Source organism: Notothenia coriiceps, unplaced genomic scaffold, assembly GCF_000735185.1.
Source record: "Notothenia coriiceps isolate Sejong01 unplaced genomic scaffold, NC01 NC01_scaffold00005785, whole genome shotgun sequence".
NCBI classification, from domain to species: Eukaryota; Metazoa; Chordata; class Actinopteri; order Perciformes; family Nototheniidae; genus Notothenia; species Notothenia coriiceps.
In genome coordinates this window covers 8,972-23,857 of record NW_011338486.1, presented here as the reverse complement: position 1 = coordinate 23,857, position 14,886 = coordinate 8,972, and the positions used below count along the sequence as shown (strand labels likewise).

At 41.0% G+C, this 14,886-nt stretch overlaps 1 protein-coding gene across 2 annotated transcripts in view; it reads left to right on the top strand.

Annotated features, from left to right (window-relative positions):
• cars1 (cysteinyl-tRNA synthetase 1) overlaps positions 1 to 14,886 on the top strand; it is a 25,276-nt gene that overhangs the window by 2,789 nt on the left and 7,601 nt on the right. Inside the window, exons 2-20 of one of the 2 annotated variants that reach the window (XM_010768481.1) lie at positions 1,332 to 1,559; positions 3,344 to 3,435; positions 4,009 to 4,097; positions 4,198 to 4,294; positions 4,915 to 5,013; positions 5,624 to 5,773; positions 6,160 to 6,300; positions 6,407 to 6,495; positions 6,591 to 6,712; positions 8,834 to 8,946; positions 9,059 to 9,187; positions 9,374 to 9,503; positions 9,743 to 9,846; positions 9,944 to 10,041; positions 10,196 to 10,385; positions 10,513 to 10,578; positions 11,282 to 11,363; positions 11,488 to 11,568; positions 11,870 to 11,937. In XM_010768481.1, the coding sequence (XP_010766783.1) occupies positions 1,332 to 1,559; positions 3,344 to 3,435; positions 4,009 to 4,097; positions 4,198 to 4,294; positions 4,915 to 5,013; positions 5,624 to 5,773; positions 6,160 to 6,300; positions 6,407 to 6,495; positions 6,591 to 6,712; positions 8,834 to 8,946; positions 9,059 to 9,187; positions 9,374 to 9,503; positions 9,743 to 9,846; positions 9,944 to 10,041; positions 10,196 to 10,385; positions 10,513 to 10,578; positions 11,282 to 11,363; positions 11,488 to 11,568; positions 11,870 to 11,937 (2,168 nt within the window). The remainder of the gene's footprint in view (positions 1 to 1,331; positions 1,560 to 3,343; positions 3,436 to 4,008; positions 4,098 to 4,197; positions 4,295 to 4,914; positions 5,014 to 5,623; positions 5,774 to 6,159; positions 6,301 to 6,406; positions 6,496 to 6,590; positions 6,713 to 8,833; positions 8,947 to 9,058; positions 9,188 to 9,373; positions 9,504 to 9,742; positions 9,847 to 9,943; positions 10,042 to 10,195; positions 10,386 to 10,512; positions 10,579 to 11,281; positions 11,364 to 11,487; positions 11,569 to 11,869; positions 11,938 to 14,886) is intronic. The other variant, XM_010768482.1, reaches the window with a different exon arrangement.

Here is a 14,886-nt window from a genome sequence, read left to right as displayed (position 1 = left end):
CACATGCATGGGCTCAGATGTGTGTAAACACACACACACACACACACACACACACACACACACACACACACACACATACACATATATTCATATGAATATATCCAATTTCAGAATCAAACAAGTATGAGAGCACTCTCATAATAACGTAACACTATCAGAGACTGGATATATCCCCCCATCTACTAAACTAAAGCAAATAAAGAGAGTAGGCCTGTTATACTGAGTGATATATATTATACACACTGCTCTGCTTTCTGCACGGACCTCACAGCTGTTCTCTCTGTAATCATCGCGTTGCGATGAAAGCAGTTAATAAAATAATATCCAGGGGATGCATGCAGAGCTGTCATTGGCTGAGATAAGTCTGGCCGTGCGTCACGACTCTTTGAAACATCTCTGTTGCCGGAAATGCATCCGCGGAGGAGCCGTGGAGGAACCATCAGTGTATCCTCGATTATTGCTCCTCCAGAGAGCCTCCTCGATGCTCGATCCTCGATCCTCGATCCTCAAAGTGCATTTAGAGAAATTAGATGTCCTTTAACATGAAATCCATTTCCGTGTCACTACCGGAGGACCGGGGAGTCGAGGAGGGGAAATTTGAGAATTCAGAAGCCTTCTTGGTGTTTGTGTTTTTACTTGGTTTCCTTTTTCAGTTTCAATTTGATCCATTGGGTCTCACACCTACTGTGTTTTGATATCCAGTCAACTTCACTCTTAGTCGTTGGTCATTTCTGGGATTTGTGCATTTTGTTCAGACGGAAAATACTTTGTTCTTCTGTCTGTACATGAATGAAGAAAGTTTATATTTTAGGAGGGATAGCTGAGTTACTTTTATATGATTTTACTTGTTTATTATCATGTATTTAGAGTAATTTTATCCTGTAGCTTTCATGTTCCATTATGTATAGGAGGCAGTGTTTCCCCTATCATTGTCTTGGAGGGGTGCTGCGCCCCGCCAACGGAGCCCCGCGCCCCCCCTTTGGTACATATCCTCTTTGAAAAATCCTACCATGATAATAGTATGTTTTTCAATGTAAAGGAGATGAATGACACAAATACAATCATTGCCTCCAATATCAGTTAAAATGATCTCAATAAGTTATTGTTTTCCACATTTTGCAGCCCTGGGTTTTAGACTCACTCAAAGGCAAAATATGTGCCAGTTGGTTTTTTGTGACATCAGGAGTTAGTGCCAGTTGTCATCAGTATGATTTCAGTTTCGTTTTTTATAGTTGGCTTGGTGGTGTGCTGCTGTTGTTTAGAGTTTTCCCTCCGGCTGCTGCAGCCTGGTCGGTAATCCTTTGCGAATATTTGCCCTCTTGTTTCTGCAGCCTTTGAGTATGGCCCCTTGCTACAGATAAATGAGGAGGCCGCGCTGGCAGCGGCCCTGAATGACTACCTCACCTCACGCAGCTACCTGGCGGGGTTCTGCCCCTCCCAGGCCGACCAGAAAGCCTTTAATCTCCTCCACAGGCCCCCAGACCCGCACCATGTCCACGCTCTGCGCTGGTACAGACACATAGCAGCCCTGCAGCTGGACCTCCTTCCTGAGAGCAGCAGTGAGTAGAGAGGCATGATCCAGCTTAGACGTGGCCCCTGAAGTAGCCTGAGGTCCCCAAGGCAGGGAAGTCTCACACCTTAGTAAAAGCCCTGAAAACGTGCATGACCCCAGCAACAGTTTGCATTTCCAGTTTTGCACTCCTCACAGTAGCATCCAGCATGTCGTGCAGTGTTTCCTTTGGTGCCGTTTCTATAGGCTATATAAAAAATGACATCATCAAGGCATGTTGATTTATATTTTATTAAAAAGTAGGCTATTTCAAGTTTTTAATAAGTACACTCAATAGAATCAAAAACTGAATTAAAGAGGACATATTATGTTAATCTTCAGGTTTATATTTGTGCCTCTACTGTGACATGTTTCCATGCTTTAATGTTCAAAAAGCTCTTACTGTTTCTCACACTGCCTGTGCTGCAGCACCTCTTTTCACCCTCTGTCTGAAACCAGAGCCCAGTCTGCTCTGATTGGTTAGCTGGCCGGCTCTGTTGTGATTGGTCAACCACTTAGAGATGTCCCGCTCCTTAGTCAATCAAGTACAATGTGTTGGATCGCTAGCCAATAGAAGCGCAAGTGTTACATAATGATGTCACTATGTTCCTGAAGTAAACAAAGGAGTCCAATGGAGGCGTTTCAGGTAGGGGGGGGGAGTGGTCGTAAAGAAACTCTCCCTGGATTGTAACTTTTGACGACCATTTACATGCACAGAAACCTATAACACACTATAGGAAAGGGGAAACCACAAAAGCATAATAGGGCCTGCCTAACGGACAGAGCCTGTAGCTGCGTGCAGGTGAGAGTTAGTCTATCATTGTTCAAACAAAACGTCAGCAGCTGGAACAATCCTCTCTCATGTGCCTACAGACACCTACTCAAAGGTGATCTGACACAGAAGTGAGACATTTACAGTGTATTAGATAACATTTATCTCAGGGTGGCGTGTTTTTTAAAAACATTAGATGTGTGCTGTTTCCTGCTGGCTGACTCGGCATGCTCTCTGTGGCTTTGACAGCTTTTTCTTCTTCTAGTTAGAGCAACTTTTACAAATACAATCATTGCCTCATATATATGGCTGCATTGCTCTGGGGAAAAGATAATCCTTCACTTTTGGGTTTAACTCCTCCATTTTGCCGCCCTTTTGCTGTATTTCTCAACAACGTTTTTTTAACGTTTCTGGAGCAAATTGTCATTCAAGATCATCCTTGCAAAATGTCTGTTATCTAATTTTATTTTTGCTTGTTCCTCCAGCTGTCACTTTGTGTGCATCTATTCTTAGAGTGTGTTCTCTTCTGAATTGCTTTCACTCTCTGTCTAAGCCTTTAATTAGTCATGCTAGATGGAGAAGATGCATTTAGTGTGTTCGAAGGGTATCCTTTCCATTTCAGTTTCACTCTTACTCTTAGTCCACTTCTAAAATGGTGCTGTTTGTAGATGAAGAAGCACATTAGCATCATGATGAAAGAATTGCACTTGATGAGGGAACACATATTCATCACTACAGTAGAAGAAGTCTTTAATGCTTTACATCTGCTGCACAATCATTTCAAGATCGTTTTACATTCAGAATAGTTTATAGATTCATGCAGGTAAAACACAATTTAATCACAGTCATGACATTTGAATTTGGGAAAAACTTGTTGCAAAGTTATCAAGCAAATCTTTTTAATTGACTATGTTTGCTCTGTGTGTCTGGCTTAAATTATTATCGGATGTATTTTTTAAGGACAAATACATATTTTGTTTGCATTTTGCCATTTCTAATAATTGTTTCTTTCTTGATTTCAGCGAAAGGAAAGCGGGTTCAGCCCCCTTGGTCTCCACCAGCAGGAACACATGTCCCCCATCTGAGGCTCTACAACAGCCTGACCAGAGCAAAGGTGTGGGGGGGGGGCAAACATCAAAAAGGACTGTCCTTGGGTTATTTGTGAAAAGACATATGTGTGATGGAGATTTACAAAGTGAAACTGTCTGTGTATAAACGGAAAAATAAAGATCCTTATAGGGTTATAAGGAGCATGTACTGTATGTATGACAAGAAACTGCCTTGCATTTTGTTTGAGTCCATCAAAAATACTCACATAACTGCAAGTTGTGTGTTTAAAAAAATGAATCTTCTTGTTTGTAGCCTACATTTCATTTTATACTCCGTACGTTTGCTTTCCTTTTATAATGTGTGATGTCTTTGTTGTAAAAAGTATTCATGAAACACTCAACGAAAATGATTAGCAGCTAAATATATAATACAAAATCGATTTATGTAAGACAGCGGAGAAACTTTAAAGTAGTTATTAGTAAAAAGTCATTGAAATACAATCATGAAAAATCTTAAAACGGTCAAACCACCACAGGCTATAAGAACGGAGCTAATCAGATTGTTACCTGAGGATGTGTTTAGATCACATCCAGTTTATTCTTTGTTTTTCCATCATCTCACTAACTTTATGTTGTAGGAGCCGTTTGTCCCCCAGCGCGGGAACAAGGTCACATGGTACAGCTGCGGGCCAACAGTGTACGATGCCTCACACATGGGACACGCCAGGTAAACACATCACAGGGGAAAACGTTCAAAATGACTCTCATTCGGCTAAGGTTTTTGTAGTGTAACAATATTTGACTTTCTAATCCGTCTCTCTGTACAGATCCTACATATCATTTGATATTCTGCGAAGGATACTGAAGGACTACTTTAAGTACGACGTCCTCTACTGCATGAACATCACAGACATAGATGACAAAGTGAGTGTGAAGTATAAAAGCTTGCTGGTTTTATTTAGTATTTTTTATTAAAATAATTGATTTCATTTTTATAGGTCTGGCCAAATATATAAAATGTTCTTCTTGGGTGTTTGCAGTTTTAACTTCTAAAATACGATAAATAGTTTCACATTCTTTGCTCTTTAAATAAAACAAATAGTGGTTTTCGGTGTTTTAAAATGTGAATGCCAAAGATGCAACTTGCACACTTTTATAATATATGTATATATTAGCCTTTGTTTGTACATCACAGTGTAGTCTAATATATTCTTAACAATTTTAACTGTGACCTCATCTAAAAACAATATATCTATTTTGAAGGATCTGCATATAACATCATGGCATCTGTATTGTAGATGAGTGTTAGTATTGAAGTATTAAATCTGGATGTGTCACTATCGATATAACTACAGTAGGTGAAAACAACATTTGTATTGGGTAGTAATTATGTACTATGTATCATCATGGTGATTCATTAAAAATGTACTTTTAATGAAACAGCTCAATGTCTACTATTGCACTGTCATACAGGTTTTCCTAAGTCCATGATGAGTAGGTTGTAGAGTCTCGATGTTGACCATTGTTGGCTCTGTCTCTCTCAGATCATTAAGAGGGCCCGGCAGAACCACCTGCTGGAGCAGTACATGGAGAAGCAGCCGCACGCCGCTCAGATCCTGCAGGACGTCCTGAGCGCCAGAGGGGTGAGAACACGCTCTCTGGGAGCGCTGATACAACAAGACTCTTTGCTCTTTGCTTTAGGGATCAAGCACAAATCACATCACTGAAGATTATTATGAATCACTAATCATGTTTGGCAACTAAAACGTTCTGGTGCACTTGAACGATTAAGTGACACAAACTGCATTCACTTCCATACTGTTGTTGGTTGACTCATAATTACTAATTTAATCATATATTCAAATCTAATCAATTTTAATTAGAAGAAAGTGACCACACAATGCTTTGCTCAAAGGTTTCACTAAACAAACAAAGTGTAATTACAAACCTCTTTGCTGCCGCCGGAGCTAAGCACTGTTGACTTCCTGTCAATTTCCCAACAGCGTAGTAGTAGTAGTAAAGAATATCAGATCAACTGTTTGGGAAGCAGAGACTGGTTCAAACAAATGGCTGCAATTGGTCAGACTTGATTTGATCCACCAGAGACATTACAGATTACTAATTACATTAATATCTTTAACTCTTGAAGCCTAAAATGTGCAAATCTATGATTTTACAATTCTACCTATAAAGTGTAGATGACCTGTGGGCGTCATTGTTTTGACCTAACTCTTTATGTGTGCTCATTTTCAGCCCTTTCAGGCTAACTTGGCTCTGACCACAGACCCCGATAAGAAGCAGATGCTGGAGAGGCTGGACGCTGCTGTCGCGGCCGCTCTGCAGCCCCTGCAGGCGGCCATGGAGGGCAAAGCAGCCCAGGAGGTCGTACAGCCCCTGGCAGAGGTAAGGCTGAGGAGTCTGCTCACTGATGGCACTTACTGTAAATCCACATGTGATTTACTTTACTTGAGAGACAGAGAACGTGAAACGTTTCTTATTTGCTTATCTGAACAATGTATATTGGCCAGGCTATCTTGTCTTCTAACTGAAGAAAATAAAAAGTATCTCATTTGATATTTCATCCTCATGTAATTTGCTTTCAATTTAATCATTTATACTCCCTCTTTAATGGCGTGAAAGCAAGGTCAGGAAAAAAATCAACAAAAAAAATGGTACTACTAGATACTGTATTAAATAAGAGAAAAACTAAATAAAAAACACTTATTAATAGTTAATATAAAAACACTAATGTCCACACTTTAAATCGTTCTTTCTTTCTTTCTTCCTAGGTGCTGCTGCAGAACTCCAAGGACTTGCTCTCTGATTGGCTGGATACGCAGTTTGGAAGTCAAGTCACAGAGAATTCCATCTTCTCCATTCTGCCTAACTATTGGGAGGGAGATTACCATAAAGACATGGAAGCCCTGAACGTAAGTAGAAGCAAAGAAATGTCCAAATAGTGGAATATTTATGGCCATGTAGTATGTATTTGTGTTATATTGTGGTTATTGTGCATTAATCGTGTGTGACCCTCAGGTTCTTCCTCCAGACGTTCTGACTCGAGTCAGTGAATACGTGCCTGAGATCGTGGACTTTGTGAAAAAGGTGGTCTCAAACGGTTACGGGTGAGGAAGAAACATGTGTTTACAATTCATATCACACCCGCATGGTCAGTTATTAATGGATTAGTTACATTTATTTGGCTTTCTGATGTTTACAGGTATGAATCGAACGGTTCTGTGTACTTTAACACCTCCAAGTTTGATGGCTGTCCGCACCACTCGTATGCAAAACTGGTGCCAGAGGCTGTCGGAGATCAGAAAGCTTTGCAGGAGGGAGAAGGTACATTCTCTCACAGTTCAGCTACCAGTACTGGCTTTGTGATTATAGCGGCTTTCAATCACTCTATTGCAGTGTTACTCAAAGTGTGGTGGTCCGTGGACCACTGGTGGTCCGTGAGCGCCCCCTAGTGGTCCTTGAGTATATTGGTACAATTTCACCTTTGAAATAAATAAATAAATTTAAAGGGCCCATGTCATGGCCATTTCTACTGATAATAATTCCATTGTTGAGGTATACTAGAATAGATTTAAATTGTTCAATTTTCCAAAATCACATTGGTTTCTCATACAGCATCTCTGTAAAGTATGTGTATTCACTCTCTGTCCTAAACGGCTTGTTGGAGCTCCTGCCCACTCTCCCTGTGCTCTGATTGGTCGAGAAGCTGACAGGCTCGTTGCTGCTCGCACACACACAGACACACACACTGCTGTGGGCTGCTGCAGGGGCAGGCAGGCTTGGCGATACAGCGAGAACAAGCAAAACTCATCCTGAGCACACACAAACACTCGCAGCCGAAGTAAAAACAATAAGTGTGACTTGATATTGAGTAAGAAAAAGGTTTATAACGCTGTGAGCATTGGTCTGCGGAGTGCATTTCTCCGCGATCCAAACTTAGTAGCCCGAAAAAACGTTTACTCATTTAAACAGTCGTGGTAGATACCTTGTTTGTTTTAAACATCATAAATACACAAGCAACAATGAATACTTAAAGGCCCAACCCAAATCTCCCGCTGGTCCAAACAATGTAGGAACAGCATCGTTCCTTCAGTGCCCTACGCTGTACATATCCGGCATGAATCGCTGAAAGGTTTTGGGAAGCGTTGTTTCGTGAAAGGCTGGCAGAGGGTGCTGCTATAGCTCTGGGCGTGGCTACTGGGTATCCCTACGTAGCGATAACCAGGAAGAAAATGAGAAATCTCCAATGAGGCGTTTTGGGGAGGTATTTTCTGTGTTACAGGGTGTACTTTCAGGGTTTTTGACTCTGTAGACCGTTTACATGCATAAAAACCTTCATAACACACAAGGGGATGGGTAATAACCGGAAAAGCATGACATGGGCCCTTTAAGTTTTCCGCACTCTTGTGGGAATATCTACGCAATGGAACGAGCTTAACTTTCGATTGCATGATATAGCCCAGCGCCACACCTTCGTCACTTGTTTGTACCATTTCCAGGTGATTTGTAATCTGTTATAGAAAAACTTTTTAGATTTCAAGAAGTGTATAAAACAAACAATGGATGTCTTTTATGAACATTTATCCATGCTGGAAGTAGATTTAGATGTTTTAGCAGTTAGATAGAGATTATTATCTAATATATTCATCCAATGAAGCATTGCATGAAGTCTGTTGATGATCAGAGGCTGTTGTTGGGGCTGCATAAACGTTTTTTTGTTGTTTTTGTAGGCAGACCATGCAGCCCAATGGTCACCAAGGTTCATGTTTTAATAGCATTTTTACAAAAAAAGCCCAGGCGAGCCTAACATGTGAAAAAATGGCTTAGACCTCAGAGAGTTAAACTTGGGCCTGCGACCATAGTTTTACTGTATTTAGTTTTGAAAATCCACAGCAGAGGTTTGTGTCGTACTACATGCGGTGTATTTTGCAATTCTCTCAGTAAAATGATCTGTGAGTCTGTTGGCTCGGACATAAACTCCGCAATACATGTAGTTTACATTTCATAAGAGGTGTAAAACCTGTGAGCATTTTAAATCGCATTTGAACAAAATGCTTATATAATCTGTAGTTGTATTTGCATTGTTGATTTAATGTGTGAACGAGGCGATATAGAGAAGGTTAAGCTGTTGTTATTATTAGGCTGTTATTTGTTATTATTGGAGTGGTAAGCAGGCCTATTGATTTGGGGAGTTAGGTGGTCCGTGAGTGTTTTTTGTTTTGGTTAAGTGCTCTATTTGAACAAGTGTGTAAAATAAAGTCCAAGGTGTCTTTTTTGAGTCTACCACTAGGAGTCGCCAGAGTCTGAAACATTCTAATGCTGCACATAGTGATTTTAACATGAGTATTGAAGACGGTTTTCTCTCTTTGTAACTGTTTTACTTATATAATAAGTCAGATAATATGGTAATTGTGTTTGTTTTCTGTATTTCCCGTTGCCCTGCAGGTGACCTGAGCATCTCTGCTGACAGATTAGGGGAGAAAAAGTCCCAGAACGACTTTGCCTTGTGGAAGGCCTCCAAGCCCGGAGAGCCTTCATGGGACTCTCCATGGGGGAAGGTAAGAGTTCAATCCTAATGCTGATGAATCACTAACACTCTGTTCCAGGAGGTAGAGCATTAGGAGCCATTTTTTTTATATTGATTATTTTTGTTTTATCTGACTAATTTAGGGAAGGCCCGGCTGGCATATTGAATGTTCGGCCATGGCTGGCTCCATCCTGGGAGAGTCCATGGACATCCACGGTGGGGGGTTTGATCTTCGATTCCCCCACCACGACAACGAGTTGGCTCAGTCCGAGGTACAAGAGCAAAGTTATTTATTAAAAATATTTGCTATTGTTTGGCTTTGAAGCTCTTTACCTTGCCCAAAGTTGTAATATTGATCCATCATGTCATAGAAGACATTACTAGAGGTATTTAAAGATGATTAACTGTGATGCATTCCATGCCACCTCCATGATCGTCATTGGTTTTTTTCCTCGCAGGCTTTCTTTGAGAATGATCACTGGGTCAGATACTTCCTGCACACTGGACACCTGACGATCGCAGGCTGCAAGATGTCAAAGTCTCTGAAGAACTTCATCACTATTAAAGACGCCCTGGCAAAGAACACAGGTGACTGCTCAGCTCAGCTTGTTGCCATTAGTGTAAGAGGAAAGTGTCCTTATTGAAATGAATCCATCTACCATGTAAAGTGTAGCTCAGATTCAGTTTTATGTCACACTTCCATTTCAGTTTCAACAAAAACTCTTCAACCATTTCATCAAAACAGTCTAGAAGAATCAAATGAACTGTCACTCGATCTTGTTCTTCGGCCAGATGTGATATGTTTTCCTCTTTCCGCCCTCCTTCAGCCCGTCAGCTCCGTCTGGCTTTCTTGATGCATTCCTGGAAAGACACCCTGGACTACTCATCCAACACCATGGAGTCAGCCGTGCAGTACGAGAAGTTCATGAATGTAAGCTGACGATATAACAAACCATCTGGCTTTTTAGTGCAGGGGTGGTATGAATCCTATTATGAATCTGTTGTTTTGTGCTCGTTTTAATTACCAGGAGTTCTTCCTGACTGTGAAAGACATCATGCGCGCTCCTACTGATATCACCGGGCGATTTGAGAAGTGGGAGGCAGCAGAGGTGGAGCTCAACAACAGGTAAGAGAGAAAAGATTGAGCCATCTGAATTCTTTAAAATATATTATGCAGAAGCCCTTCTTGATAGCTTAATGGCTCAGCACTTATTTGCACATTTAAACCACTAGAAACACACATCACAACTAAAAGCTAAATGGCTACTTGTTTGGTCCAGTTTCTACGACAGGAAGTCTGCCGTCCATGAGGCTCTGTGTGACAACATGGACACGCGCACCGCCATGGAGGAGATGAGAGTGCTGGTCGGCCAGAGCAACAGCTACATCGCCAGCAGGAAGAGCGCCACGCTGAGGCCCAACCGCATGCTGATGGAGAGCATCGCTGCCTACCTCACCAGCATACTGAAGGTGGGAACATGTAAAGTAGCAAACAATGTTCATCAAGGTTCATGTGTTAAATTAAGATGTATTGTGCTGTATTGCATTGGCAGTGAAAGCGGTTTGAACTCACTGACATGAGACTTTTGTCATTTAGGTATTCGGTGCCATCGAAGGATCAGAGCCCATCGGTTTCCCAGTGGGACAAAGTCAGAACGTTGGTGTAAGTAGAAACTTTTTTTCAGTTTTCGCTGTGAGAAATGTGATACATTTGAATGCTTATTGTTCAAATTATGGAAGCTCCGATCGCCAATTTTGGGGCCGGAATCAGTATCGGCTGATACCGATCGCCGATCCGATCGAGTGGGCGGGGCCTATGGGGATCTTCCATTTAAAGTGATGTTTAAAACTCAGTTAATGAGGCTCATTCACTGGCGCTTCCACAAACAACAACCAACATAATTAATACATTCAAATGAAGTACATTATTCAAGTTTACATTAACCTTGGATAATAACACGGGAGAAATTAGCGGAAGCGTTCTCTTTTCCTCTCTCTCTCTCTCTCTCTCCTGACAGCCCGTCAGTATTTCGTGCAGCTCGCTGATCCAGTAATGAGTGACCCGACAGTGAAGAATAAATATATTTATAACTAGTTTAGCTTGTTCCAGAGGTAGATAAAATAGCCAAGTGTGTTAGGTCTAACTCTTAGTGTGTGTTTTGCTCCGCTCACCGGTCCGTCACAGCGGGTGGAGCTGCTGGATTTCTGCTTCACACACGTTGCATACCGCTATTTTCGGAGCATCCCTAGTTAAAATGTAGCTCTGTTTACTGTGAGTAAAACAAATGTTTTCACAGATTGTTACTGCCCCTATAGTAGTACTATAGTAACTTACATTGAAATACTGTCTTTGCTTTGTGTGGCAGCTGGAGACCACAGTGATGCCGTACCTCTCAGTGTTGTCAAACTTCAGAGAGGAAGTCCGTAAAATAGCAAGAGACAAGAAAGGTAAGAACATGTTTTATACATTTGAGAGTCCAACAAATGCTAATAGTTCTGTTCTCCAAGAGTTTAAACATATTTACCTTCCTCTTCAGAGTCTAATTAAAGTCCATTGTTTTATCTCATCTAGTGATGGAGTTGCTACAACTGTGTGATGTTGTCCGAGACGATACGTTACCGGAGCTGGGGGTCCGTCTGGAGGATCATGAAGGTGATGGAGCTGTTAACTTAAATATTCTGCCCTGTAGAACAAAAAGGAGAAGAAAGTATGCAAGCATTACCCAGTCACTTATCATTATAAAAACATTACTGAGGATTATTTATCAGAAATCTTATTGTGTCATTATCTTGCAAATGCCCAATAGTCAACCCAACAATATTGTTGCAACATTGATTTAGTATTATTCGGTCAAATACATGTTTTGAGATATTAGATTTGTTTCTATCCCTGGTTAACACTGGGATGGGATGGGTGTGAGAGTGATGAGTGATGAACAGTGGCTGTGTTACAGGTCTGCCCACAGTGGTGAAACTGGTGGACAAGGAGACCTTGCTGAAGGAGCGAGAGGAGAAGAAACAGGTGAGCGATGAGATGCCCTCTTTCATTGTATCCGCATTAATCATGTAATCACATAGCGACATTAGCTGTAAACCTCAATCCGTAAGATAACGTAAAAAAGTCAAATAAATGAAGTGGAGATTAATATCGGCTTCCAAAATGTTAGAAGTTTAAAGTATCACAAAATTAAAATACTGAGGTAAAGTACTAGTCCCTCAAAAGTACTTATAGGTCGACTTCCGGTGACGTCATGAGAGAAGCAGCAGCTTAGAAGTGGAGCTCCGCCAGACTATACACAAAAATAGAGACAACTAGTAATATACAGTCGCAAGAAAAAGTATGTGAACCCTTTGGAATTACCTGGATTTCTGCATAAGTTGGTCATAAAATGGAGGAAGCCACTGCTGTCCAGAAAAAACATTGCTGTTAGTTTGAAGTTTGCAAAAGAGCACCTGGATGTTCCACAGCACTACTGGCAAAATAATCTGTGGACAGATGAAACCAAAGTTGAGTTGTTTGGAAGGAACACACAACGCTATGTGTGAAGAAAAAAAGGCACAGTACACCAACATCAAAACCTCATCCCAACTGTGAAGTATGGTGGAGGGAGCATCATAGTTTGGGGCTGCTTTGCTGCCTCAGGGCCTGGACAGATTGCCATCATCGACGGAAAAATGAATTCTCAAGTTTATCAAGACATTTTGCTGGGGAACTTAAGGCCATCTGTCCACCAATTGAAGCTCAACAGAAGATGGGTGAAGCAACAGGACAACGACCCAAAGCACAGAAGTAAATCAACAACAGAATGGCTTCAACAGAAGAAAATAGGCCTTCTGGAGTGGCCCAGTCAGAGTCCTGACCTCAACCCAATTGAGATGCTGTGGCATGACCTCAAGAGAGCGATTCACACCAGACATCCCAAGAATATTGCTGAACTGAAACAGTTTTGTAAAGAGGAATGGTCCAAAATTCCTCCTGACCATTGTGCAGGTCTGATATGCAACTATAGGAAACGTTTGGTTGAGGTTATTGCTGCCAATGGAGGGTCAACCAGTTATTAAATCCAAGGGTTCACATACTTTTTCCACCCTGCACTGTGAATGTTTACATGGTGTGTTCAATAAAAACATAAAAACATATAATTGTTTGTGTGGTTTTAGCTTAAGCAGACTGTGTTTGTCTATTGTTGTGACTTAGATGAAGATCAGAACACATTTTATGACCAATTTATGCAGAAATCCAGGTAGTTCCAAAGGGTTCACATACTTTTTCTTGCAACTGTATATTACCGGAGCCAGGACAACTGGTGATAGCTGGGTTGGTTGGGATGTTCAGCAGAGCAGAGAAAGAGAGAAAGTCCTATTACTGGCTATCTTTTGAATCTGAAAAGTATTGGGACTGCATGTCTAATTAAAGGCCATTACCTGAACTGCAGTGTTGGCAATTTAAAAGTTCTTATAGGGTTCATTCTTATCTGGATAACATTAGAAATCAGCTTTTCACAAAGTAAACTTGCCCCTATGGAAATTGTTTTATTTATAAGTTGTTATTATAAAAAAGACATGGTCATGATGTATCTGCCCTGCTCTCATACTTGCTCCTAACTGCAAATGATGTGTGTACGATGGGACAAAGGGTGGAATTACTCGCCCCAGGAAGGCATTATTCTTGAGCCTTGTAACACTAAAACAATCCTTCACCTTGATGTCACCTATAGGGAGTTGGGGGTGGAGGCATGACGTAATTCCTCCATGAAGTGACAGATAGGCCAGTCTGCAGCGTGGACACACTCGACTGCAGCCCGCTGCTGAACGCCTGAGTTTCCACATCCTCTGGGGATATTGAGCTGCTTTTCCTGTGACATGCTCGATGCACGCGGTGGGCAGAGGGGGGGTGTCGAATCCAGAGCATGGGAAACAAATTAGCGAGGCTGCAACGTGCTCTGACCACAGCCTGTCATAGGGAGACATTGGGCCCAGGCACGGGCCAGCAGTCATTATCATAAATCAATAAAGTCCAAGCACACTCACCAGTAACACTAGCCCCACTATACAAAGAGTATTTTAATCATAGCGCCTGGTGTTATGTCCCTTTAAAACCTTAGCACTGGGCTAATACTCTCAATAATGTTAAACGAATGTGCTTAAAATGGTCTTGAACAATCAACAGCAATGAGAAGGCACAGTATTGAACGTGAAATTGGATGACACAACGCCCCATCCATCAATTAGATGAGACTGGACAAAATAGATTGGAAGAAAATGTGCGATCGTAAGCAGTATATGCTGGAAGTAACAAACACTAAACAAACATGTTTGAATGGCACAATAAAATCAACTTATTGAGGAAGTAAAGCATGAATACAGAATACTATCCAACCTATACATCCGTAAAGTAAAAGAGCTAGTCATTGCAGAATCTGTATAGCTCTTGCGCATAGTATTATGTACATGCAATATAAGCTTCTAAATATCAGCATAGCTAGTTTATACATTATTAATAGTGCTGTACAATACAGTCTATACATGATACACTATTGAGTGTCCTGCTTTACCTAATGACTAAGAATAAGAATGACTAAGAAGTAGGAACTGAAATGAGCTGAAACAGTCGATTCATTGATAAGGAGACAGAAAATGAAGGGCTGAACATTTATACTCTGAATTTTGGACAACAGTGCATTGTGTGTATACTGCATTTTGTACCTCGTAGAACATTTGCATTAAAAGAAAGAAAACCTTTTGAAATGTTGCAGGATACCATTCAAACCAGGGACCCAGTCTTTTAAACATTGCTGAAGAGCACTACCTGTGTTCAGTACCCCTATATAAACCCACAAAACTGTAACTATTTGAATAGCTAATCATGAAAAAAAGGTCCAGCTTCTTAATTTGTGAATACTTGTTGGATTTATTCATCCTCCATGTTGTTTATTATTCATTCAGGTATAAGGTTTTTTATAAAACGGAC